This window comes from Natator depressus, chromosome 10 (genome assembly GCF_965152275.1).
Source record: "Natator depressus isolate rNatDep1 chromosome 10, rNatDep2.hap1, whole genome shotgun sequence".
In the NCBI taxonomy this organism is placed as follows: Eukaryota; Metazoa; Chordata; order Testudines; family Cheloniidae; genus Natator; species Natator depressus.
This window is the reverse complement of record NC_134243.1, coordinates 48,490,037-48,517,747: the sequence shown is the minus strand read 5'-3', so window position 1 is coordinate 48,517,747 and position 27,711 is coordinate 48,490,037. Positions and strand designations below refer to the sequence as shown.

Sequence of the window (27,711 nt, the reverse complement as noted above, 5' to 3'; positions counted from 1 at the left end):
GTGAGTGACGACTTCTTCTTCTTCTTGAGATGTCTCTCTGGGTGCTCCACGCCAGGTGACTTAAAAGCAGCGTATCTCAAGGAGGTAGGGACTTTGGATCTGGTAGGAATGTGGTGGATAATACAGCTCTGCCCAATCGTGTATCAGTGAGAGGGCCTTGAGTAAGGGCACAATGCTTAACAAATGCGTGTTCAGAAGTCCAAATGGGTGCTTTACAGATGTCATCCCGAGGAACTTTGCATAGAAAAGCCACGGAGGTAGTTACAGATCTAGTGGAGTGAGTCCTGATGCAGGCTGGAGGAACTGCATCCTTTATTTGATAGCACAATCGGATACAAGCAGAGATTCAACTGGAAAGTCTCTGTGTAGAAATAGGCGTCCCTTTGGAACATTCGCAATGGAGACAAAGAGTCTGGAAGAGCTCCTAAAGGGTCTGGTTCTCTATCCAAATAGAAGGACAAAGCCCTGCGTACATCCAATGTATGCCTTGTGGATTCAAAGGAGTTTGCATGCGGTTTAGGAAAGAAGGTTGGTAGGTGTATAGGTTCATTGATGTGGAATGACGAATGCACTTTTGGAAGAAATTTGGGGTGTAGTCAGAGGGTAACTTTGTTCTTCAAAAGTATGTTGTAGGGTGGGTCCGCCACGAGAGCTGCTATTTCTCCTGCGCGTCTGGTGGAGGTGATTGCCACTAAGAATGCTGTTTTCATTCAGAGGTCTAAGAGGGAGCAAGTGGCTAGGGGCTCGAATGGTTGTTGAGTTAAGCAGGTTAATACTAAGTGAAGGTCCCACAGAGGGGTAGGAGGTTTAATGTCCGGGTATAGGGATTGGACCCCTTTGAGAAAACGCTTGGTGATTGGATGAGCAAAAACAGAAGTATCGTCGATCTTGTCTTGAAAAGTTGTAATAGCATCTAAATGGACTTTGATGGAGCTGAAAGAAAGGCCAGATTGATTAAGGTCTAATAGGTAATCAAGTATGGACGGAAGAGGTGCAGAAGTGGGAAGAATTTGTTTGCTTGAACACCATTGTATGAATCGCTTCCACTTTCGAAGATAGGTGATGCGAGTTGATTGTGTTCTCTACGTAAGAGTACTCTTTGAACCTGTTCAGAGCATGCTAGTTCATTTTAGGAGAACTATGTAGGAACCAAGCTTTGAGGTGAAGCATGGATAGGTTGGGGTGAAGAAATCAGCCATGTTGCTGCGATAGGAGGTTCGGAGTGAGAGGCAATGAAATCGGTGGGCAAATTGACATTCTGGTGAGGAATGGATACCACGGTTGTCTGGGCCTCGATGGGGCAATCAGAATTAAGGTGGCACAATCTGTTTATATCTTTGTCAGAACTCTGAGGAGAACCGGAACTGGGGGAAATGCATACAGTAAGTCTTGATCCCATGAGATCAGGAACTCACCTCCTAGGGAATGTTTGCCCAGTCCTGCTCTGGACCAAAATTTGGGACATTTCTTGTTCTTCACAGTTGCAAAGAGGTGCAGGGTTGGGTAGCCCTAAAAGCGGAATAAGTTGCATATGACCGTTTTGTTTATCTCCCTTTCGTGATTCCAGGGAAAACGTCTGCTTAGTTTGTCCGCGGTGGTATTCAGGACCCCGGGAAGATAGGCGGATGTTGTTTGCATGGCACCAATTCCAGAGCTTCATAGCTTCTGTGCAAAGTGAATGAGATCGAGTCCCTCCCTGCCTCTTTACATAGAATATGCAGGCGATGTTGTCTGTCATTATCTGAACACGTTGGTTCCGAATGAATGGGTGGAAGTGACGGCAGGCGTTGCATATGGCTCAAAGTTCTAGGATGTTTATCTGTAGGGAGATTTCGGTGGAAGAGCATAGACCATGGCTATGTGGTGGGACATGTGTGCTCCCCATCCTGTGAGGGATGCATCGGTAGTCATTATAAGGGATGGAGCATCCTGGAGAAAAGGGACTCCTGAGCAGAGGTTGGAGGGAACTGTCCATCATAGGAGGGAGTCTTTGACTCTGAAGGGTATGGATAGAGGCTTGTTTAGTGTGTGTATATTCGGTCTGTAAATTGTGGCCAATCACGCTTGGAAGCACCTCATGTATAGGCGTGCATTTTGACCATAAAAGTACATGAGACCGTGTGACCTAAGAGTTGCAGGCAGTCTCGAGCAGTGACCTGGGGACTGCTGCAAAGTTTTGTGACCAGGAGTTTTATTTAGTTGAAAAGGTCTAGTGGGAGACATGCTATGCCCGTCAAGGAATCGGGTGCGCTCCTATGAACTCCAGTTGTTGGATAGGAGATAAGGTGGATTTGTTTTTGTTTATTTGTAGGCCAAGGGACAGAAAGCAAGCAATGGAGAGCCCCATGGATTGACGGAAATATTATAACCCCATTTCCTGAGGTAGGCAGTGACTACAGCTAGGAGTTTGGAAAAAACATGGGGGGTGGCGGGAGGAATAGGCTGAAAGGCAACACCCTGAATTGAAAATGTGTCGAACTGAGGATAAAACATAGAAAACGTCTGTGGGCCAGATGTACAGTCACATGAAAATAGGCATCCCATAGGGCGAGGGCTGAAAACCAATCTCCCTGCTCCAGCACTGGGATTATGGTGGTGAGGGTAACCATTTTGAACTTTTGCTTTTTGATAAATTTGTTGAGCCGCCTGAGGTCAAGGATCGGTCACCATCCCCTGGTTTTCTTTTCTGTTAAAAAGTAATGGGAATAGAAACCTTTCCCTCTGTGTTTTTTGGGCACGACTTTGCTCCCAATTAAAGGAGATGTCGTACTTCTTGGAGGAGCAGTTGCTTGTGAGAGGGGTCCCTGAAGAGAGACGGGGAGAGTGGGTGGGTGGGAGGCAGGGATAGGAAAGGGATGGAATAGCCAATTGTGACAACCTCTAAAGGCCACTTGTAGGTGGTAATGTTCTGCCATTGATGGGAGAATGGGTGTAGGCAGTGTCCAAAAATAGGGGCAGGTGGTGTAAGCGCTGAAGTGGGAGTGTTGTTTTCTATATCCTCGACCAAGGCTTCAAATTTGCTTATTAGTCGGAGGGGGTTGCTATGCTGCTGAGGAGTTGGGATGGCAGCGCTGGTACCTGGGTCTCTGGCATTGCTGTTGTTGTTGCTCATGTGATCTATGGAATTTCTCGGTGTATATAGGGTAGTGTGGTCACTGGTAAGGTTGGTATCTATATTGTCGCCTTCTGGTCACAGGGGTTTGGATTCCTAGAGACCAGAGAGTTGCCTTTGAGTCCTTCATGGAATGAAGTACATCATTAGTTGTGGGGGCAAAGAGTTTGTCGCCATTGAAGGGGAGATCCTCAATGGTACTCTGGACCTCCAGAGGAAAGGAAGAGGACAAGAGCCATGAACCTCGGTGCATCACAACTGCTGCGGCAGTGGATCTTGCTGCAGTATTGGCCACATTGACGGCAGCTTGAAGAGCGGTAAGGGAGATGATTTGTCCCTCGGATACTATGGCTGTAAATCATTGTTTCTTTTCTTCTGGAATGTCATCAATAAAGTCCATGAATTTACTGTAATTTTTGTGGTAATATTTTGCCAGAATGGCTGTATAATTAGCAATGCGAAATTGTAATGTGGAAGACGCTTATACCTTATGTCCGAGCAGATCTATTTGCTTACTGTCCTTGTCGGATGGAGCGGGGAAACTGGTGTTTGTTCTTTTGGTTGACTGCATCTACTACCAGCAAGTTTGGCATTGGATGAGTGAAAAGGAATTAAGAACCCTTGGAAGGGATAAAGTACTTCCGATCTGCTTGCTTACAGGTAGGTACGCTTGCAGCCGGAGTTTGCCAGATGGCCTTGGCAGGTTCCAAAAGGGCTGCATTGATAGGTAATGCAATCCTAGAAGAAGAAGAGGGCTGCAGGATGTCAGTTACTTCATGTTGCTGTTCAGGAACTTCCTGCAGGTTAATTCTTAGAATTCTTAGCTCACTGGCAACTCTTTCAAAGACATCCTGAAATGTTGAGAAGTCATCCGAAGACGTAGGGGGAGGAGGACGCAATGCTTCATCAGGCAGAACAACTGGGTCTACTGGGTTAGAGGCAGGCCATGACTGATCCTGCGGTTGTGACGGGGCTGCCTGGTGTCTTGAGTCAGTGGCAGGTTCGTCGACTGGTGGTACCGAGCAGGTCTCGCATCTGGCTGTGGCATAACGAGTGTGGTCCCGAGTATAAGGTGCCCATGGAGCCCAATATTGCCACTGTGGTGGGAAGGGCACGGGTGGTGCCATCCAGGGGTTTACGCACCATGGGGCAGGATCCTGGGAGTAGGACGAGATAGCTTTTCTATGACCTTTATTGATTGGGGTATGTGGATGGGAGATCTGATAGGGTGAAAATTCTCCCTGCAGCCCAGATTCCTCATCACGGGAAGAAAGCTGTACGGACCTGGCCTGAGTATCTGGAGAGAAGTAGGTATTAAGTAGGGGTGACTGCAAGAGAGGTGACACCAGCAGGTCCCTTGACTGTGTGATTTGTGGTGCTGCAGTGCCTCTGTGAGGTGAGGTCTGCGCGAGAGGAATTTGCTGTGAAGAAGGGTTCCTCTGCACGAGTGTCCTGAGCCTTGTGTCAGTGCCAGCCAGCTCAAAGGATGATGGTGCTGGGAGAGTGAGAACAGCCTGAGGGGGGTCAGGCAGGCTAATATGCATCAGCACCGCTTCTGTTGTGGTGCCAAACGGTGCCAGGAGAAAGGCAGACAACTGGACGTCTGAAGCCTCGGCACCGGAGCTTTGCGCTACCACCGCAGCCGGGTTTCGTGTGGCACTGGAGGAGCCCAGTGCGTCGAAAGTGCTCAGCCATGGAAGCATCAGGAGGGAGGTAGTGGATCTGCCCGACGAACTCTTATCCTTCAAAATACCCTTTGTGGGTGAGAGATGCTGCCGCTTTTTAAAGTGTTCTTTTCCTTTTTTGAGATGGGGGTACTGCGGTGTGCAGTGGAGTTGGCGCCCGGGTCTAAGGCTGGTCCTAAAGATTTTTGTAGGAGGAGCAGTTTTAATCTCAGCTCTCTGTCCTTGCATGCTCTGGATTTCAACTTGCTGCAGTGGGCACATTTTTGGGGGTTGTGGGACTCCCCCAAATATTTAATACATATTGAGTGGCCATCTGAAAGAGGGTGACATCATTGCAGGTAGAGCAGCACTTAAAGCCTGGAGAGCCAGGCATGTCAGAAGTGGCTGCTGCTGGGAGGAGCAAAAAGGTTTTTTGGGTTTTTTTTTTCGGTTTTAAAAGAAAAAGAAAGGGGAAAATGGTATCTAACTATTACTGAGAAGCTAAACTAAGAGGGAAATTATTTGAACAAAGGGAGAGAAAAATTCTCTATCGAGTCTGCTGAGCTCTGTCTCAGGCTGGGGACCGTAGAGAAGGAACTGAGGAGGCCAGTCGCGCATGCGTACTATTAAAGCATGCTCAACGTGTGGGGCAGGCTCTGCGCGTGCACAACTGGTACGAGTACAGCTGTCAAAATCTCCAAGCGATGGCACAGGGACACACCAACACCTGGAGTGGAGCACCCACAGGGACTTCTCTCTTGAAGAAGAACTGGATACATAGAGATGACATGTCTGAGATACATGAGGTCCACAAAAAAAGAAAAGTGGTAAAACCATTCCTGAACATGAAGAGGGGGATAAAAAGGAACTCAAACTGGACATTCCAGTTTGAAGAGGAGAAAATAAAGTCTGCTTTTTTGAAAGAGTCTTGGCAGGTTCATTCAAGAGGACAAGGAACATCATGATGCTGGACTATTTCCAGAATAAGAAGGAAATGAAATTTGAGGACCAACAGTTTCAAAGAAAAATCTTCGATAAGTACATAAGGTCTCAGTAAAAGAAGACATCAAAGCTGACCTGACAACTGCCCTGTGCACCTATGCCTGTACCACTTGCCCTCCACAACAGAGTTAATTAATCAAGACAATTCTACTACCTAGACTACCACTAAGTCTCCAACTTATTCATATCCATTACCCAAACATTCCACCCTTTCACTCCCCCAAAGAAAGGAAAATTAATATCCAGGAGATGTATTTTATGACCGGATGCAATATTATCCCCCTATTGCCCTTATTTTTATAAATATGCTCCACTGGCTTGGATATTGCAGCTGGTCTGCATGTATGTATTTGTATCATAAAGTAGATTCTAGAAAAGATTCTTTGTGTGATTAGCAGATCAGCTGGACTGATCTTTAATATTAATACAATAATAATTCACTCCTTGATACATTCTGACTCTAACTAATATAAATTACTAACAAACCATGAGAAAAACACATAACTATCAACAGTATAATCCGTCCTTTCACAAAAGCATAGAAAGCACTTCATAGTAGCAGTTGCTGATAAATGCCCAGTCAATGCATCCATGCTACTACGCTGTGAAATTACTCCTTGTACAAATTAAGTGAATTAAATAATTACACAATAATTAATAAAGAGAAATCCACCTCCAAAATAGTAATACATGATTTCTAGCTAAAGGAAAAGGAACATTTAGTTAACCGATATACATGATATATCCCCAGTTCCTCACCATCAATTTGTGAGAGGTGGCACAGAGCTGTTCTATATATGGGCTGCATGTGCCAATTTAAGTAACAGCTATGAGTAAGTTTGATCAGGTCAACTTTTCCACATACACACAGTCAAACACACAGAGATAACAGATTATAAAGTCAAAAATCACTATGAAGTCAGATAGTCTAGTCTTACCTCCTGCATAACACAGGCCACAGGACTCCCCTGGATTAATTCTTGTTTGAACTGGAGCATATCTTTTAGAAAAACATCCAAATTTGATTTAAAAATTTCCAGTGAAGGGGAATCCAACACTAACCTTGGCAAATTATTCCAGTGGTTAATTACCCTCACATTGAGATGACAAGTAGGAAAGGTATGGGGGGGTCAAATGTTCCCCCTGAGATTGGCATGCTTGGGGCGGGAGGTAGGGTTGCCAACTATCTAATCACACAAACCCAAACACCCTTGCCCCGCCCCTTCCCCAAGGCCCCGCCCCTGCCATGCCCCTTCTCGGAGACCCTGTCCCACTCACTCCATTGCTTGCTCTCCCCCATCCTCACTGACTTTCTTTCACTCGGCTGGGGCAGGGGTGTGGGGTGCAAGCTCTGGGAGGGAGTTTGGGTGCTGGAGGGGGCTCAGGGCTGGGGCAGGGGGTTGGGGTGTGGGAGAGGGTGCTGGATGCAAGCTGTGGGAGGGAGCTCAGGACTAGGGCAGGGGATTTGGGTGTGGGAGGGGGTTTGGAGTGCTGGCTCAGGGCTGGGGCAGGTGGTTCGGGTGCAGGAGGGGGTTCGGGGTGTGGGCTCTGGCTGGACGGCGCTTACCTTGGATGGCTCCTGGTCGGCAGCGCAGCAGGACTAAAGTAGGCTCCCTGCCTGCCCTGGCCCTGTGCCTCTCCTGGGAGCGGCCGGCACATCCCTGTAGCCCCTGTGTGGAAGGACAGGGGGCTCTGTGTGCTACCCCTGCCGGGAGGCACTGTCCCCGCAGTTCCCATTGGCCGCAGTTCCTGGCCAATGGGAGCTGCAGAGTTGGCACTCCAGGGAAAGGCAGTGCACAGAGACCCCCTGCCCCCTCCCCAGGGGCTGCAGGGATGTGCCAGCTTCTTCCGGGAGCAGCGCGGGACGAGGGCAGGCAGGGAGCCTGCCTTAGTCCTGCTGTACCACCAGACATTTAGCGCCTAAAATCTTCCAGTTGGCTTCAGTAGCCTCCAGGAGATAGAGCCAGATTCTGGGAGATTCCCGGCAAAACTGTGAGGGTTGGCTCATCCTTCTCGCCCTGCGCCTGCTCCTCAGCATAGGTGGCTGCTCTCCCTGGCAGCTGGGGGGTGGGCGGGGAGAGTGTGACGGAGCCACTTCTGCCTGAGAGAGCCTGGCTGAGAGGCAACAGTGGCCCGCTCCCTGCCTGGACTTGGCTTCCAGGGACAGTAGCTGAGCATGCCAGGGGAGTGGGGAGCCCTGGCTCACTCAGCCCGTCCCCAGCAGCTGAGCCCAGGCAGGGAGTGGGCCACCACTGCCTCCCAGCCAGGCCCTCTCAGGCAGAAGTGGCTCCGTCCGTTCCCGCCCAGCTGCAAGGGAGAGCGGCTGAATGTGCAGGGGCAGAGGGAGGTGCAGGGAGAAAAGGACAGAGCCCCCCTATCTCCGGTAACGTGGGATGGGGGAGCGTGGCAGTCCCAACCTGGGCACAGGGTGGGAGGGAGGGGTCACTGGGCAGAGGAGACATGTGGGATGGTCACATGTCCTCCCCTTTAGATTGTGCCCCCCCAGTAGGGGGAAGCATGAGTTGTTTATGCCCTCATTGTTAAAAATGTGCACCTTATTTCTAGTCTAAATTTGTCTAGCTTCAATTTCCAGACATTGAATCTTGTTATGTCTTCATCTGCTAGACTGAAGACCCCATTATCAGTGTTTTGTAACCTATGTAATTCTCTACAGACTGCGATAAAATCACCCTTTAACCTTCAGTTTGATAAGCGAAATAGATTGAGTTCTTTCAGTCTTTGACTCTAAGGCATGTTTTCAATCCGTTAATCATTCTCATGGCTCTTCTCTGAATCCTCCTTAATTTTTCAATATCTTTCTTGAACTGTGTACATCAGAATTGGACACAGTATTCCAGCAGTGGTCAGACCAGTGCCAAATACAGAGTTAATATTGCTTGTACTTGATATTTCCCTTTTTATGCATGGATTGCATTCACCTTTTGGCCAGAGTGTTGCACAGGGAGACCATGTTCTGCTAATTATCCACCACAACTCCCAAGTCTTTTCCAGAGCCACTGCTTCCCAGGATACTCTGCCATCCTGTAGGTAAGTCCTTCATTCTTTGTTCCTGAGTGCTTTTGAGAATACTACTCTACATGTGTAACTACCTGACTGCATATGCAAATTTCTCAAGCCTAAAATTATTCTAGGCATAAAATTTCAGGTGCAAAATCAGAGGCCAGGTTGAGGCTTTTTAGAAAGACAAGGGCATAATGTCTCTTTCAAAAACAGACATACAAAATTTTCGTAAAAAGTCCTTAAAAAGGAGCATTTTGGGTATTGTCCCAAATATCTCTATATTTACACAGATTTTTAATTTTTATGTAGCCCAGGCACAAGAACAGTTCTTCTGGTTTAATATATATCTCTAATTACTTCAAAAGCTGCATTACTTACACAAGAGAATATTCTCTTGTCGGATGTGAATTACAAAGTTAAGATGTGTGCTACCTGTAAAAACAAAAACAAACACCCCCCCATAAGAATATGTAAAAAAAAAAATGTAGTGTGCATTTGCAGAAGATGAGTTTTAAACTTCAGTAACTATGCTGCTGTTAAATTACTCTTATTATTTTTATCTACCCAGGATAAAGACCATGTTTACATTATAGATAGAGTGTGCCGCAAACTGTATTTTGAACTGAAATAGTCCTACTTACAAGTGCCCCCCAAAACATCCAAGCTAGTAAACTACAAGGGCTATATTCTAGTTTTAGTTACATCAGTGAAAATCTGAAGTAACTCCACTGAAGTCAATGGAGTTCCTGTAGAGTTATTCTGCTGTAGCTGAGATCAGAATCTGGCTCCTATTTTTTTTTTTAACACTTAGGTAACAAACAATGAAACCAACCCCCCCCCCACCCCCCCCACCCCCAATTATACAAATTCAATTTTTGGAGTATACTAGGTAAGTATCAATCAGTTTTAAACCCCAGGAGACAGGTATTTATTTAAATGGAAGAGCTATACCAACCCTACCACAACTATGATAACATAATAAGTCAAAATTATTTATGTATTTACTATGATCTACCAGTACAAACATTCCATTGTAAATCTGAACTAGAGAAATAAAACTGTAGGTGCAAGTTTCAGTGAAGAAGGCACTGAGTCAAATCAAAGTATATCATTTTTTTTCTTCTTCCCACTCAGACACAAGTACAATTTATTGACTGCATAGAATAAATAGCATTTGTCATTTGTCAGTTGTGAAACCTAAAAAGAAAGAGGAATTATTCATAAAATCTCCCAACTTGGCCCTCACTTGATCAGTACTAGAAGGAGGGGTGAGTGAACAAACCAGCAAAGAAAAGTTGCACTGGAGCCAGAGAATTCCATGCCATTTATGGCAGCATTGCTTTTTACAGCTTAGGCTTGCCAGACCAAGCCTAAGGTTAGCTATTAACTCCTTCACATCTGGAAACCTAACTTAGGTGACTGAAAATCTGAGAGAAATCTGAGAAAGAGAAATACTGTCTGCTCCAAATAAAAGCCAAGGGATACCATTTTACATAACTTTATACTGGGGTATTAGTATGTGGGAAATATACTGGCAAAACAACAGATTGATTGATCTGAAATTCTATCACCACATTTCAGATGAGTCTATCACCTCTTTACTATTACTATTATCATTATTTAGTATCTGTATTACTGTAGTACCTCAGAGCCCTAGTCATGGACCAGCACCCCATTGCTTTAGGCACCCAACAAACACACAACAAAAAGACAGTCCCTCTGCAAAGAGCTTACAATCTAAGTATATGAGACAACAGATGGGTAGGTAGACAGACAGATAGGGGAGTATATGGAAACAATGAGTCAATACTGCCAGCATGATAGGCAGGGGTTTCAGCACACGAAAAGCAGAGCCATTGCCAAGTGTTTTATAGACATCACAGATAAGGAGAGTTTTAAGGAGGATTTTGAAGAAGGAGAATGAGTAGTTTTGCAGATGTTTATGGGGAACACCTCCTCAGTGTGTAGGGCAGTATGAGAGAAAGAAAAAGGTGCTTGTCTGAAAATTTAACAAGTGAGCAATGGAGGCTGTCATCATGGGCCGACCAGAAGTGAGTGTGGATTGTGAATGAGAGATGATATGCAGGGTGGGAGTGATTATGAAGGATCTTGAAAGTGAATGTAAGCAGCTTATGTTTGATGTGATGGAGAGGGGGAACCACTGGAGGGATGCAAAGAGAGCTGCTCTTGCCTCCCTGAGCTGTCAAGGGGGAGTTCCCCAGGGAAAAAGGATTGAGCATCCTGTGACTTACTGACGAAAGAATCAGTCTTTACACCATGAGGCATGTTTGTTCTAAAATCTGAGGCCTGGTCTACACTAAAAAATTAAGTCAGCTTAACTATGTCACTCTGGAGTGTGAAAAATCCACACTCCGAGTGGCATAGTTAAGCTGATCTAACCCCCAGTGTAGATAGCACTAAGTTAACAGAAGAATTCCTCCATCAACCTAGCTATCGCCTCTTGGGGAAGTGAATTACCTATGCTGATGGGAAAACCCTTCCTATTGGCAGATGTAGTGTCTACATTGAAATGTTATAGCGGCGCAGCTGTGTTGCTGTAGCATTTTAAATGTAGATGTACCCTGTAATAACTGTCATCAGCATTAAAACCTTTCATGAGAAACTTAAGCTGAAATGTATGAAATGGCTCAGGAGGACATTCTCGATGTCGCTATTTAAAAGGCATTTTTAATATAAGTAGTCCTTCAATAGAATGAAACCTAAGGGCTGAATGGAAGCTGTCACATAAGAAGCCACTGGCAATGAGTGGTATTTCACACCTTGAGGGATTTAAAATTTCCATACCAGATGTCATCATGATCATGGGACATGGCTATCCACACTACAAATGGCATCTGTAGTATAGAGATGTTAGTGAACCAGATCCACTGACTTGGCTATCTTTGTAGTGCAGCTGTGCCCTAATTTATTAAAAAAAAAACCAAAAAACACATGCTTAAAACCACAACTAGCCATCCTGCCTTTGAACAATTCCATGGGAGAGCCCAAACTTTGAGTTTCCTCCTCTCAGCTGGAGCATTTTATTACATTAATAATAAATAAATACATATTAAGAGTTACATTATGCTTTTCATCTTCAAAGTGATTTATAAACAATAACTAAGCAATGCTTCATTTGTGGAACTGAGTCAGCCAGTTGTCTGCTATTTAGCCAATAACAACCACAATACTTTCACTGAATATTTATCACTCAGCTATCTATAGAATTTATACAACCGAAGGCTTCAAAATTTAGGCCTTGATCATGCAAACACACGTCAACATGCTTAACGTTACACTTGGGAGCAGCCCCATTGCAGTCAGCCAGTCTCATCATATGCAAAAAGCAAAACATGCTTAAATGTCTGCAGGACTGGGGCCTTAATGAAAATCTTTCAGCATTTTGATTAGTATCACATATATTTGAAAATAAAGGAAGTACAAAATAGGTCGGTTTTGATTGTTTTTGTTTTACTAGGAAATCTATATGCTCATATCTCTATTTTCACAGTACTTTTAAATAAAAATCCTTTAAAAAATCTATTGTGCCTATAATATTGCTGTCACTTGTTGATAATGTTGTTTTAATGCTGATAACTTCCCTCCTTTGGCCTCCCAGAAAAACATCCACAAAACCCCAAACAGCTACAACTCTTTAATATGGGACAGGAATTCACTGATGGCTGGATGCATGATGCAGCATGTTCTTCAGAACATACATCTTTTCAATTGGTCTGCAAGATTAAAAGTAAACTAACTTTTTTAGAATAAAATTCAATTATATTCTTATTTACCAAGATGCTTCAAAATATGCCAGGAATCATCATCTAGATTGTAAAAGAAAAAGCCCTACATTTCACTGAAGATATCAGGAAAAATATTTTAGTTTAATAATTGTTCTGAAAGAGTTAAATAATCTATACAACAGTTATTTCAAAACTTTTCTCTTGTAAAATGACTTTGAAAATATAAGAATATGGAAAAATTGTGGCTCTCTCAAAAGGCATCTCTTACACAAGACATTTAACACAGATAACCCAAAGACTATTTTTTGTATTTTTACAAATATTCACCCTACCCTCAGTTTTAAATAATTTATTGAAAGTTTAGAAATGAAATTCTTACTGAATTTTGGATAAGTCTTTATTTCATCACTGGCTTCCTTCTGCAGGTTGCTCATAAAGCATGAGACAATAGCATCTTTTTTCAACAAAGAACTGTAAACTGATATTTAAAAAGTAGGTGAAGTTTGGGGTCAGTGTCTCTTTAAGAACACTATTTTTTCAAAAGGGTGTCAGGTGATCTAAGAGATGATAGGGCTCACATGAAGATAAGCCATCTAAGTGGGATGGAGGCTGAAGTTTGTCTTGTAAATGCACTTACCTAAATTGCTGTATGTAGCACTGCAAGGGCTCAAGTCAGAAGAATCTGAAGTTTCCTCCTTTTCTTCCTGCCCTTGTGGGACATGGGAAGTTGACACTGGTATGACCGAGGCATTGCCACCAATGTCCTGCTTCACAAACACAGCTCTTGGAATCTGAGGAGACAAATCTTCCACTGTGGTCTCATCTGGCAATTGACTGAAACAAACAAACAAAATTCACCTGGTGGCCAAAGCTACCTGCCATATGTTATTAGTAAAACACTAGGTTTGGAATAATAAAATGCCTTTGGGTAAAAGGCAAAGAACTGGGAAATGGAAACAAAAATGTGTCCCTTTCACCTCTCCAAATTTTTTACAATGACTTTCTAGTAAGTTGTTTTTCTTTCTCCTCACTAAAGTGCATTCACTTTTCACTACAGTATTAATGGTAGGAAATATCTTTCGTACCAAAGTATCACAAAATGTTTCACACAATTGAGTATAGTCAATACATGTAAGTACATGCAATGCACAGACATAACAATACTGTACATTGTACAGCATCTGTAGGATTTATAGGGCAGCAACAGTGATTAAGGTTTGTTTTTAAACCAATTAGAAGGACTTTGCTTTAATGAGAGTTATACATTTACACAGAGAAGAATATACTCCTAAACTCTCTAGGAAATGCATAAAACTTTAAAGCTACATTTTCAAATTCTGGCAACATAACAGGAATTGTCACACTGGAACACAGACCAATGAGTCCATCTCATCCAGCATTCTGTCTCCTTATAGTGACCTGCACAAAATATTTCTGAGGATTAAAACCCAGGCACTAATGCATCAAGCAATGCTAGGGGATATTTCTCCTTCTCTGCTCCCAACTGGTGGGAGTCTTCTTAATCAAATTGTGAAGACTGATAGCTTTACATCATAATAAAACTGTGAAAATAAACTATTTAGTCATTTTACAAGTGTTATATTTATAGAATATAGTTCAAAATGATGCAAAATATATACCAAATAAAAATTAGTAATGTCCAAGTTTACCCAATGAATTACTGCCTATTGCAGTTATATCAGCAATTGTCAAGAATGGTGCCATTTATAACATTTTAGACATTGGTTAATGACATTTCTGTGTCTACCCACATATACACACATTAGAGATCAACTCTGGAGAATAAAATCTCAGTAGCTCTCATGATTTGGTCCTGATCCTGAAAGATACTGAGAACCCCTAACTTCCATTGACTTCAACAGAAGTTTAGGGCAGACACTTCACCAAGGAGAGACTTAGAACCTCCCAGGATCTGGCCCTATATTTGTATATCAGTGTATCTTTTAAAATGAAAACTCAGAGCTCAATCCAAACTTCTGATGAGCTGGAACACAAGTATGTATTTTGTAAACCTGCCCCATTGTGCTTGTGTACACAGCACAGCAGCCGATTTTCCATGATACACTGGTGATCTTACATTTGCGTATCAGAAGGAAGACTGTGCCCTTACAGACCTGTTATGAATTGTAAAAAAAAGTTTCTATACCAGCTCAAAACTGACAGGCCATAGAGTACAAAATGCAGTCTCCCAACCAATCTATAGTCAGACTACAAACACTAAAACATGCTTGTACTTTGCATAATACAAAATTCCATGTATAGTATGCACATGCTACTTCAAATTTCATACTTGTGCAATTTTAAGTGCAGACTTATGAAAACAAGAACCATCAAAACATATTAGTAACAGAGCAGAGACAAAATGGCTAAGTTCAAAAAGCTGTAATTTTAATCATTTAGTGTCAAAATCATTGATCACTTTTTATTAACATGCATGGGAATGGTGCAGACAGCACATTATATGCATCAAAAGATGTGCACATTAAAGAGTTAACCAAAGGCATTTCAAATTAAGACATACATTAAATCAAAGCAGGTACAACGTTCTTAAAACCAAAGAAATCATCTTAAAGACCTGAGGTTATCCTACCACCAACAAATCTTATACATACCTGTATGTATCTCTCCAGTAAAAATATATTTGTTCAAAATAAATTGTCTATAATAGGTCTGCTATTCTGATACTACTATGTAACAGAAATTCTCGTATCTTATAAAACAATTTTAGTATTGAATGGCAAGGTACAGAATACACTAATTCCCAGTCCCAGACACATGCATGCACATACATTAAATCTAAGTTCAGAAGCATTTGCCAAACAAAGAATATCAACAGCAAGAGAGAGAGAGAGAAAAAAAAAAGTGAACTCACCCACTATACTCACTCACACAATTCCCCATTAAAGGAAATTCTCTCAGGGCCTTCTTGAGTCTTTTAATCATGTCTTGAAACTCTGGTGAGCCATTGATTCCACAGTGTTCTGGTGTGCTACAAGTTGTGCAAGCTGTGAGCAACAAGGCTGAACTCTGCACGCAGTGATATCACCTACTGCACCTTGATGTTTACTTTAGGGGGTTGGTCTGAGGGATTTGCTAGTATACTTTAAGGAATGTACTATTACCTAAGTTATAGCCCAGCCTTCTTAACTCTCTCACTGCTGTAACACATGAAATATAGTTTAAGTTCTACTGGAACACTATTTTATTCTGCCATGTATCACATTAACTAGTCAAGAAGAACAGTTTCAACTGTAGCTAACACCAAATGTGTTGTAAGCCTTTAAAGAGCTCTAACTAACCTAACTTTAAAAGTCTGTGAAAATTTTAATCTGTATTCAAAGTGATATTAATATCTAAAAAGAATAAATGAATTCTTTGAAAACGGCAGCAATGTGATGCCATGTTGTGATACCTGGGAGCAAGCACCTCTCTTTTTATGGGAGAAAGGGAGCGGTTCTGAGTGATCAAGCTAAGACACCCTAATACACTCAACCAGTTGTTTAATGGAAGGTCAACTGTTACTCATCACCCACAAAAGACAGAAGTAGGAATAGAGAAATATGAAAAGAATTCCTTACTACTAATTGACCCATAAGGATCACTCAGAACATGTCAATATCTTTTGCCTTATCTGATCATTTAAAACTTTGTTAGCCTTCTGGAAAAACATAACACCTATAAAAATTACCATAACCTAGATGAGTGTGCTCTGATATCCCCTAGTGGCTGATACCTGCAAGATCATAATCTCCTATACATGAGATGGACTGAGGCCCCTGGTCTTCTACTGATGAACTGCAAAAATTCAAAGGAATTTACAGATATGTTTGATTCTATACAGACCTCTGAAATCCCTCTGGATTTCTAAGGTATGAAGCCTGAACTCCCTGAATATGAATAAAGTTTGAGGAAAAGTACAGGCAAGTTAATGGCCTGAGATGGAAATCAAACATCACTTTAGACAGGAACTTAGAATGAGGATGAAGAATCACCTTATCTTCATGAAACAGTGTAGGGAGGATAAACAACCAAGTTTGTATCTGAGTAACTTTATGGGTTTATATTATGGGAATAAGAAAACAAACTGACATGCTGGATCAAACCAGTAGCTCCTGTAGTTCAGTTTCCTGTCTCTGACACAGGAACAGATGCTTCAGTGGAAGGTGAAAGAACTCCATAGTTGACAATTTGAAACTGCCAACCCATAAAGGAAGTTTCTTCCTAGCTCCTGACTGTTAGAGGTTGACTTATTCTCTAAAGCATGTGGGTTTAAATCCCTTCTATTTTTAAAATCCTATATATACAATTTTCTCATTATCCATACAATAAGTCAAATCCTTTTATAAATTTTACTAAATTCTTGGCCTCAATGATATCTAGTGGCAATGAGTTCCACATTTTAATCACTCCCTGGCAAAAGGTATATCTTTTTATCAATATTTTTGTAAATTTGCTGTCTTTCAATTTAATTGAATTTCCCTTATTCTTATATTTTGAGAAAATACATACAGGAGTGCTGGATTTACCATCTGTACACCATTCCTTATTTCGTATAATTATGTTATGTCCCCTCTTATTTGTCTCCACTCTAATCATTCTCATTCTCTTGCTGACTGTCTCTGAACACGCATTATTTCTGCTATATCCTTTTTGAGATAGGATGATCAGAAATGAATACATGCCTACAACAATACTGCACACAGAAATGAATACTGTATTCAAGGAATGTGCATATCATTGATTTTTGCAATGACACTGAAGAATACTGCTTTCACAGAGAGATTGTAGAGAGAAGATTCTGACAAAGCTTCAAAAAAGATTAAAATACTATTATGTAAGTAGCTTGTGCTCCAGAGGGAATATACAGAACAACCCTTTCATAAACTTGGTTACAGCAGGGTGAATGAAAACTGTTGGTCCACACTTCAAAGGGTAGAAAGTCAAAATGACAGCCAGGTAGACCTTGATTGAACTCTGACACTGTTCATTGCTCCAAGTGGAGTAAACAGTCGAAGATGAAAGTGATGGAGGATCATCTCAGGTCCATTACATTTTGAGCTACCTAAATGTAGAATCTCTCCCATTTCAGTAAATAGGTTTGCTAGCTAAGGTCTTCCTGTTTTCCAGGATGATCTTTTGGACTTTATCAGAACATTCTTGAGTTAGTTTTCGAGCAGTCCAGAAGATAAGCTGACAGCCCAAAATGCTATGAATTCAGGTAGAGAACCTCATCCCAATCCTGAGACAAGAGAGAAAGTAAATTGGGAAGATGGATTTGCCACTTTTATATCAATTCTAGATGGCCCCAAGTTGGGACTTTCAACAGTATTCTGATTCCTTATTGCATAATTTTCCAGATGGTCTTTGCGATCAACAGGATTTGAGAGAATGAGTAACTCCTGACCCCAATCCAGGAGAATGGCATCTAGCAGTATTGGTCCTGCCTGCCTATGGAGTAGATCCAGAGATTTTTGGTATTGTCTCTGGTGGAAAAGTGATTAGCTAGGGCTTTGCCCCATTTACAGAAACGTTAATGCAGGATTGAGTCCTTAGGGGATTGTTCTTGCAACTGACTATATTTTGCCTTGAAAAACCTGCTAAGACATTTTCTTTTCCCAGGAGATAAAAGGCAATTACAATGAACTGATGGCAGGTGTTCCCCTCCTAGATCAAGACAGTCTGCTATTTATACTGGCAATATCAGGCTTCCTTTGGTGTTTGGCCCCAGGGTGGATTTGATTTAAATCAAACTGATTTAATTCATGATTTAAATCTGATTTTTTAAAAAAAAACCATTGATTTTTGTCCACCCTGTTTGGCCCCCAAGAGAGCTGGCATGGGTCCCGAAAAACTGTTTTATTTTTTTAAAACAAAATAATGACATAAAAATAGTATCCACAGACCGAAGAGAATGGACCAAAAAGACAAGGGGAGCACTGAGGACACTGAGTGTTTTCAGAGTTTGTTGCATCTTCTACACTTCAGGAAAGAACTGTAGGGTGGCTGGGGCCTATTTACACTGTTGGAACCCTGCACAAGGGATAGGGGAGTTTGTAAAGATACTGATCCCTGTAGACAGTTTTCCAAAAGATTTCAAGCTCACATTCCAAGGGTGAGTTAATCCCAAGAACAGATCCATGTGGGCAGTTCTCAAAAGCAAACTCTCTGTGCAATGTGTGAACATGATATCATTATAAAATCCTAAGGATAGAAAGGCATTTCTAAAAGTCTTGACATCTGTAATCTCTCACAATTATGGAACCTAATATTAAAATCTCAAGAATTTATAACTGGATCCTGATGTATTGTATAACTTTACAGTGGAGTGTCAGACATTACTGTTAAATTCAGAAAGCATTACAAAAATTTATATGGACCTATCTAAATATTTAATTTCTTCAAGCCGTAAGATCCATAGATCCTATGATGGGCTTGAGGCCTGTTTGCATCTTGATGGAACTCAGACCTGTCAATCGCTGGCACAGTTTATGACCTTACTGATGAAGAGATGACATAACTTCTGGTATGGAAGTTGGGGAGCCTTGTAGGTTTCTTCTTAAGAAATGTATGTCTCAATCCAAGAGACAAAGCTGCATGAGTGCAGAAGATGATGAGTTCTTTATCTTGTATGCCTCAGATATTCATAATCTGATCCACCTAGATATCAAAGGCTTTGAAGTCTTTTTGTTCCTTACAGCGAGGCAACAAGACAAAATTATGAACTTTATCTTCTGAATTCTTCAGTTTTCTGTAGATATGTTTTTATTATTGTGCAGACATCAAAGCTGTTCCACAGCTTTCCCATTGGACACAGTGGCTTGGGACAGAAAGCTTGCAGTACCGTCTCCTTTGAGACTTTAGGGATGAAAGATTGCTTTGTCCTGAAAACCACGATCTCAACATGAAAATAGAGTACTGGGGTTCTGTGGACAGAACTCTTCATTCCAACACCCATCAGGCAGACGTAATTGCTATTAAAAAACCCAATTGTTAGAGAGGGAATACTGCCTTTATAAGTTCAGAAGAATATCTTACGGGGACTGCAGCGGGGTCTTATTGGAAAACCCGGGAGGTGGGTGGGCGCAAACCCTGAAGGGCTTGAAATCAGCCCTGCGAGAGGGCTGAGGCTGTGAGAGGGCTGCTGCTAGGGAAAGCAGCAAGCCTTAGCTGATTGGGGAAACAGCCACAGCTGTGGCCACGCCCCAGTCAGGACCCAGCTGGCCTTTATAAGAGGGCAGTGGGCCAGGAGGACAGAGTCAGTCTCTCTCTAGATGTTGAGAGGGAGGTGCCTGACTACTGGGAGCTGAGCAGGGTACCTAAAGTGGACTGGAGCTGGGGAGCTCCAGCCTGAGCAATCCCCAGGTTGCAGGCCTTGATGAAGACCTAGGAAAAGTGTACTGGGGTTGCAGAGGGCAGCCCAAGGGTAGGCAGAAGCAGCAGGTCCAGACCCTCCTTGCCGATGATGAGTGGCAATTATACTGCAGTCTGCCCCAGTGAGCAGCTAGATGGTGACCTGCAGTAGCAAAAGACTGAGGTGAGGTGGGGATAGAGGGTGGGGGTTCCCTGGGGGGGGATCTGTGGGGGTACTGCCAGGGGGCAGCACCCTGGGGTGAAAGGGGCACCGGAGTCTGGGAGGGACTCAGGGCCCAGCGGCAAGCAGGACACCGGCCTGAAGAGGGCACTCCGGAGGCTGGAAATGCTAATTCCCTGGACGACCAGCAGAAGGTGCCGCACCGGTGAATCCTGCCCCATTACAGGGACATTTAGCAACAGATTGACATCCAGTGATGGGGCCACCATGTGTAGTTGTGGAGAATGGATCAGAAAAAGTATCAGTGTCTGCATGAAGTGATAATTATTTGGACCTTTCCCATATGCTGGATATAACTGATGTGCATACCAGTAGGGCCTCATTTCTAAGCCAGTGATGGACATCTCTATAGTCTTCCCTCAAAACCACAGGAGGCCAAAGACCCATTATAGGGGTTTTGGATCTTAGTACTCTGGAAAATATCTTTACCAAGACTGATCTTGTTGTAATCAACTCCTCTAGGAAGAAGTCCATTGAATGAGCTGTGATAAATAACAAAAGAAAATTGTAATTCTAGCTACTCTCCTTCCCCCTCTGTAAAATTCACATCAGCTGTGACATTCAGCCATATAGCCTAGCCTAAATTGAGGACAACGAGACTTAATCTTTCTACTAAAATACTCTACATCAGTAAAAACAAAAAGCTTTGTAAATCATGCCAAGAGGCAGCACAGGGGTTCACAACATAATCCAGACAGCAAGGGCTGAGAACTACTCACATTGATCTCTAGTGTTCCTCCTTGAGGCCAATCCAAGAAGCAGTATTGACTTGCTCTACAAGAGAAGCTATCGCTAGCCCTTCTCTGAAGCAGAGGGTATACCTATGTTGCAGCTGGGAGTGAGCCTCCCAACCCAGGCAGACAGACTCGCACTAGCAGGGCTTGAGCTAACACGCTAAAAATAGCTGTGTGGGCCTTGCAGCTGTATCAGAAACTCAGGCTAGCCACTGGACCTCAAGCCTAGAGTCACAATGTCCACACAGGTATTTTTAGTGCTATCTCGAGCCCCACTAGCCTGAGTCTGTCTACCTGGGCTGGGATGCTAGCTCCCAGCTGCAATGTAGATATACTCAGAGAGGGCTGCTGTGATAGAGAGTTTGTGAGGGAGGAGTGAGTGTGAGGAATGGTGGAGGAGGTATCCCACAAATCCTCCGGAATAACGATGATCTTTACTCTAGATTTCATATTTTCTCTCTCCCCTTGAAACTATCTCTAGTCATCTTCCATTCTGCAGACATAACACAAAGCCTTAAATGCAATTTCCTGCAAAAGAATCACTCAAATTACCAGGGTGAGCAGGATTAACTGCTGCACCACCAAACAATAAATTTTATTTACATATATTTGGTAAAACTTAGTTACTATGATTTTTTTTTAAAGAAAAAGAAAAAACCACAGTAGGAAAGGTTATATCCTGTCTCAATTTGAAACCTTTACTGGAAAGACTTTTCTATCCTTGGGATGGGGGGGCGGGGAGGGGAGTTCATTTTGGTTTTCAGAAAAACCCTCCACTGAGATGCCAATTTCATATTGCCAGCATCTTTTTAACCACTACGCATGACAAAAAAACAAAACAAAAACACAACAACAACAACCCCACAAAAAACAAACAAACAAACCCAACAAGACCATAACATGGATAAAATACTTGAGGGCCCCATCACAGACTCAAATTCATTCAGTTTCAAACGTTTATTCCTCATTTCAAGAGATGAATATTCTGCAAGTGCTGTTCTGGGTGATTAACTGACCTTTCCAGCGATATCATAACCACAACACAGTGCTAAAGAAATTTAAAGTTGTCAGTCTCTGCCACCTTCATAATCCACTATGGGATTAAAAAAAAAGTTCAGTTTCTCTTGTTGATATGCCTTCAGGACCACCTACCAATCTGACATTTCTTAATCTGATCTTATTTTTCAGGTAATCAATTTGATCTCCCAGTGTGCTTTACAGTTGTTGGCATTCTCAGTTAGATAAGTGTCATGTTCATTGATCTTTATGTCTTCATGTCTGCAATTTTTCTCTAAGCCTGCTGCAGTCATTAACTGGAGATTTTGAACTTCTTTTCCGTTCCACACATTTTAGCCTGAATTAGCATTAACCTTTAGCTAACATCTAATGAGTTAACACTAAGCAAGTGTAGCATCACTTGGTAAATCAAATAATACCTCCTACTGGTGCAAAACTGTAAGCAGCCAGGCCTGGTTCACAAATATTGTAAAACAGACAAATCAAAATCCTTGAACCATATTGGCTTAATTTTTGGTATTGAAAAGGTCTCCCCCCACCCCACTTTCTTCCCCCTCCTTAACAGCACTCAAAATCAAGTAAAAACAATTACCTTAAAACACCAAAATGCATCAAAGGCAATTAAAAAAAATTACAGAAAGCCCCATGCCACAAAAAGCTACCAAATCTTATTCTGCCCATAAAACTTCCAATGTTTCATTCTTTTCTTTTTTTTTAAATATTCTCAGAAAGATCACAATGGAGTTAGTACTTTTTATAAAACAGAATTCATAGCAAATACAATATAATTACCCTTGGAAAATTCTGAGCTATGATTTCACACTAACACCACAGCTTGGTGGGAAAAAAGTAAAGAAAATTATCTAAAAAGGGGGTGAAAGAGAGACTAGCTATTGCAAACAGTAACAGTACAAACATACTCTAGGCAGGTGTGGTAAAGCAAAGTAACAGCACCATCCCTAGGGTAGTTGAAGACACTTTGTTTTCAGCCAGGTGCTATACTGCACTCAAGTGTGGTGATACTTCCTAGTCTCATAATACCCACTTTATACCCTTAACTTTAATCAAAAACATTGTAATAAAAACTTGAGCTTTCCAACTCTGAAAAATAATCAGAAAAGCAGACAATAAATAAGTCCTTATTGCACCAGTTTTAATAAAGGTGTGATTTTAAACTCATGCAAAAGGCTGAGTTTCACACTCCGATGGGCAGTTGAAAACAGGCTGATTTCAACTTTAGGTTAAATTGATTAGCAATCAGTTTAAGATAAACTGAAATACGAGTGTCCACACATAGATTTCCATGACTTTAAATCAGTTTAAAAACCATTTAAAGTTAAATCAGTGCATTTTTCTTGTATAGACAAGAGTACTGAGAACAAATAGGGTGAGGGAACTTTAGGACCTGACCTTGTTTTTGGTGAGGGTCAGACATTGCATTGAAAGGAACAAGTCTATGATTTTATAATTTTCTATCTGGCAGGGTACAACTAAAAGAATAATCAGGTACAAAAGTTTTAAAATATCTTTTGAGTTAATATATTGGTAGCCTGCTTTCACCAAGGCTTGGTCTACACTACCATTTACGTTGGTGTACTTATGTTGCTCAGAGGTGTGAATAAGCCATAACCTTGAGCGCTGTAAGTTACACTGACCTAAGCACTGGTGTGGACAGCGCTATGTCGGCAGGAGGACTTCTCCCACCGACATAGCTACCGCCTCTTGCAGAGGCGGATTTACTAGGCTGATGGGACAGCTCCCTTCCATCAGCATAATAAAATACATGCAAATAAAACCTGTGCCATGACATGGATTATCAGTATTGGGTACTACAGCTGGAGATGTGTTTCTTTCCTCTGGAGGGGCACATGACAGACAGATAGTCAGTATGCAGTCTACTTCTCCCTGAAATATTTACGATCCACGTCTACACCAGAGTTCTTTAGTCTTCTATAACATAGAAATACCACGTTATACTAAAAATTCAGGGCCATGTGTGTTTGATTCAGTGAAACAAGATCGACCTATTGAAGACAGTTCAAAATAGTGGATGCTGTTCATATGAAGAAAGGTGCTAATGAAAACGACTATCCAGTAAAATGTTAAAACTGTAAAAACATTACACATACAGATAAAAAGTTCTCTATAAAGCCCTTAAATTACTTCCCATTTCTGCAAAATGTACAGCATATTCCACAACACCGAATGAGTGAGTTAAAAAGACATATGCTGTTAATAGCAGTTTACCTGAGGATCTTCTTGGGAATTTGAGATGGTGAAGAATGACTCTTAATTTTCTGTTCAGAATCCTCTGCCAACATCTCTTCCATTTCTGCTTTGTCCTTTGCCTCTGTATCTTCATTTGGAGACTCCACTCTAGCCTTGTTCTGGTCAGTGTTTGGTTCAGCCTGTGCCGGTTCACATCTATACATGAAAACAATGGATGGCTTCTCACTGGAGTCTGTTTTTGACTCACTGAACCAATGGTGGCGTTGAACTGGAGGAGGAGGCAGCATATGTATAACAGTTCCATCAAGACCCACTAATTTCCCTTTTTCTCTTTCCTTCTCTTTGTCTTCCTCATCATCAGTCTTTCTGCGGCGGAAGAAGCTCTTAAAGGATATCCAGCGCTTGGGTTTTGCATCAGCTGCTCGTCTACCTTCTGAATGCAGTATTGACTCTGCCTCTGTTGATCTAATGGGACTGGTTGGTTTGTTCCAGTTGCTGAAATGTCTTTGCAACAGATTACTTGCATGATAGGGTGAAGAAGTGGAACGCGGAGGGGGAAATGGAGGTGCTTGCTCTATTTTGGGACTTATGGTATTATGGGTGCCTGTTATTGGCTTTGAAGAATGGGTGGCAAGTGGCTTTGAAAGTGTATCCTTCTGTATTTTAGTGGTAGTGCTTTCTGTGGCACTGGATACTTCAGTATCATTGATGGGTTGTGCGGTAAAGAGAGATTTGGGTCGTACCAGGCTGCTTTTAGTGGTATCTGCATCAGGTGGTAGGGAATATAATTCTTCCACACTGCAAGATTTGGGTCCTGATTGAGGTGTTTCTGGAGGAGACTGTGGGGGCTGGATAGAAGCCACAATCTGAGAAAGCACTGTGTTTGCATTTTCCCTATTGCTGCTGCCACCAGAAGTCTCCTGTGCTCCTTCCCTTTTAGCTGCAGGCTCCTGACTTGTCTTCTGGACTCTTGTTGGGGAGCTGTGGTCAAAACTATGACTTCTTTGTGGTGATGTCTGACCTTTGCTAAGACAGCTATTGTACTCTTGAACTTTCTGAGCCACAGAACCCAGTTTACGCTCTGTGCTATTAGTTACCCCCTTGGGCTGGGTAAATTCAGTGGGTTTGCTGGGTATATTTTCAGAGATTTTGCTTTCTGTTTCTATTTCTTCATATGTGTGGCTTATTACACTTGTTGTTTTATCTTTGATGGATAGCTCTCCACTGGTCCCTAGAAAACTTTTATAGATGGCTAAATTATCATATGCATTTGGATTGATTACAATAGGAACTTTGATAGCATTCTTTGAACTCCTAGCATATGTAGGTTCATCATGAATGATAATTGGGAAAGGTGGCATGCCAGCATTGTTGTAACTATTAAACTTTATCTCAGACAAATTGGGTGACTTCACTGGGATGGTTTTTGAAGAAATATTTGTGGTTGTAGGTGAAGTAGGAGCAGATTTGTGGCTGCTTTTCCTTGGAGGGACTGAAGGTCCTGAGCTATTAGCAATTAATTCCACCTTAGGTATCTTCTGTCGTGGGCTAGTACTAGAAGTCCATACTTCTTGGTATCTGACTGCACTGGATTTTTTTAGATTGGCATTTACTCGCCCAGATGATGCAGTAGTAGATATAATCGGTGCACCTGGAGTTCCTGGTGAATTTGGGTTAGATGGAGTACTTTTGGTTTCTGAGCTTTCAGTCTGACCTTCCATACACTCATTGGTCATGGCTGCTGACACATCTACTATAGTATAGGGCTTGCACACTGGTTGTTCCATATTCACCACTCTGTAAGGTTTGGCTTGATCTTCCATTGGTACCAAGTTTATAGTCACTGCTTGACCAGTAACATCTGTAGCACTTTTGCTTTCTTGATTATCACTTTGTACTGCAATCTTGCCATCCTTCTCTTCCAATCTAAGTGCAAGAACTGCCTTGTGAGTCTCTAGAATTTTTGCAGTGTTTCTGGAAGCTTTTGACATGTCTTTCACTTGCTGCTTATCACAAAGACTCTCATAATCTGGTTCAATCAACTTGATCTCCTTAGGGGTACTGGGAGATAACCCTCCATTGCAGAGTTTTTGAGATGAGTTGCTGATTGTTCCAGAGCGAGACTCTTCAGTCAAAGAAGAATCGGGAGATGTGGAATCAGATGATACCATACTCTGCATGCTTTCCTGCCCATAAAGGATCACAGTTTCTTCTCCATAACCATTTAAAATTTCATCATAGCTATCATCATAGTCTACAGCACAAATCCTCTGTAGAGACTTGTTCCTTAAAGGCACAGTGTTCCATTTTTTGTCAACATAAAACCGGACAGGAGACAGGGTGTTAGCTCTAAAGTTAGCAAAGCGAGGTTGGCCACGCATGCGAATTTCCATTGCTAGCAGCTCTTCATCACTTTCATCCCAACTCTCATGCTCTTCCTGCATGCTGCCAAAAAACATATCATCCTCACTCTCATCTCCACTGGAGAATTCTGGGTAACAGAAACGCCCACCTTCATTACTTATTACTTCAGTGCTTCCACTCAGAATAACATGCTTACTATGTGAATCCTTCATTCCACCCATCATGCAGCTTGGAGGGATCTGTCTTTCTAATGATCTTTTATAGCAATTATTTATTCTTCCCAAGAAAGTTTCCCTTGAGTTCATTTCATTTCCTGTTAGTTGAGGTGTGGTATCCAAACCCGCAATTTCCTTCAACACTTCTGTCAGTCCATTATTATTATTGTTATTTGGTATCTTACTTGCACTATCATTGTTGCCATAAGGCCTATGAACATGGCTATAACCTTCAATTTCATCTTCATTATTATTGTTCAGTGACTTTTTGTTTAAGACAGCCTTGTTTTGGTTCCACCCTATAATTACTGGCTTGTTCTCACAATGATCTGGTGTGCTGATCTCACCACTGACACTCTGCCCATCTACCACCATCATGGTGGGTTTTACAGCTATAGTGGGTTTCTTTGCTACAGGGGGTCGGAAATTTCCTGTACTTCTACCACGGTGGTTGTTGCTGTGGTTTGCATTGGTTTTCAGATTACCATGCGAGAGGAGAGCCTTTTCAGAGGCTGGGGGCAGTTGGTGCAAGCTTTTGGGTTTGAAGCAATTTTTACATTCACCAGGTTTCCAGACGTGTTCAGTGAAGGTGTTGCAAGCAGACATTTTCCCAGAGCTTTGCAGCTGATGTTCCACTGTTCAGTGCATGGTAAGAACTTCATTCATTTGTTTTCACTCTGCTCATTTATTCTGGCTATGCTTTCAAATAGTCATTTTTTCTAAAAATGAAAGACAGAAAACAAAAGATAAGAATGGGGGAAAAACAACAACATTCAGTCACAAGTGAATGACTGTTTATACTCATATTCTGACTGTTTCTCCTTTTACAACACTTACTCTTGGGGGAATTCTGTGCCACTGTGCAATGCAGAATTTACGGAGAATTAAAGTTCTGCACAGAATTTCATTTCTTCCCACAGAATTGGTGCTGCACTGCTGCTGGCCGCCACTAGGGGCCACTGGTCCTGGCAGAGCCGGGCTCCCCAACTCACAAA

General features: G+C 42.2%; 1 protein-coding gene across 5 annotated transcripts in view; it reads right to left on the bottom strand.

Annotated features, from left to right (window-relative positions):
* PEAK1 (pseudopodium enriched atypical kinase 1) overlaps window positions 1-27,711 on the bottom strand; it is a 219,189-nt gene that overhangs the window by 32,633 nt on the left and 158,845 nt on the right. For all 5 annotated transcript variants that reach the window (XR_012641265.1, XM_074966046.1, XM_074966045.1 and 2 more), the window contains 2 exons: window positions 24,156-27,435; window positions 13,183-13,379 (listed from right to left, as the gene is read on the bottom strand). Coding sequence is in view for 4 of the 5 variants with exons in the window: in XM_074966046.1 (XP_074822147.1) it covers window positions 13,183-13,379; window positions 24,156-27,322 (3,364 nt within the window). In the remaining variant the exon portion in view is untranslated. The remainder of the gene's footprint in view (window positions 1-13,182; window positions 13,380-24,155; window positions 27,436-27,711) is intronic.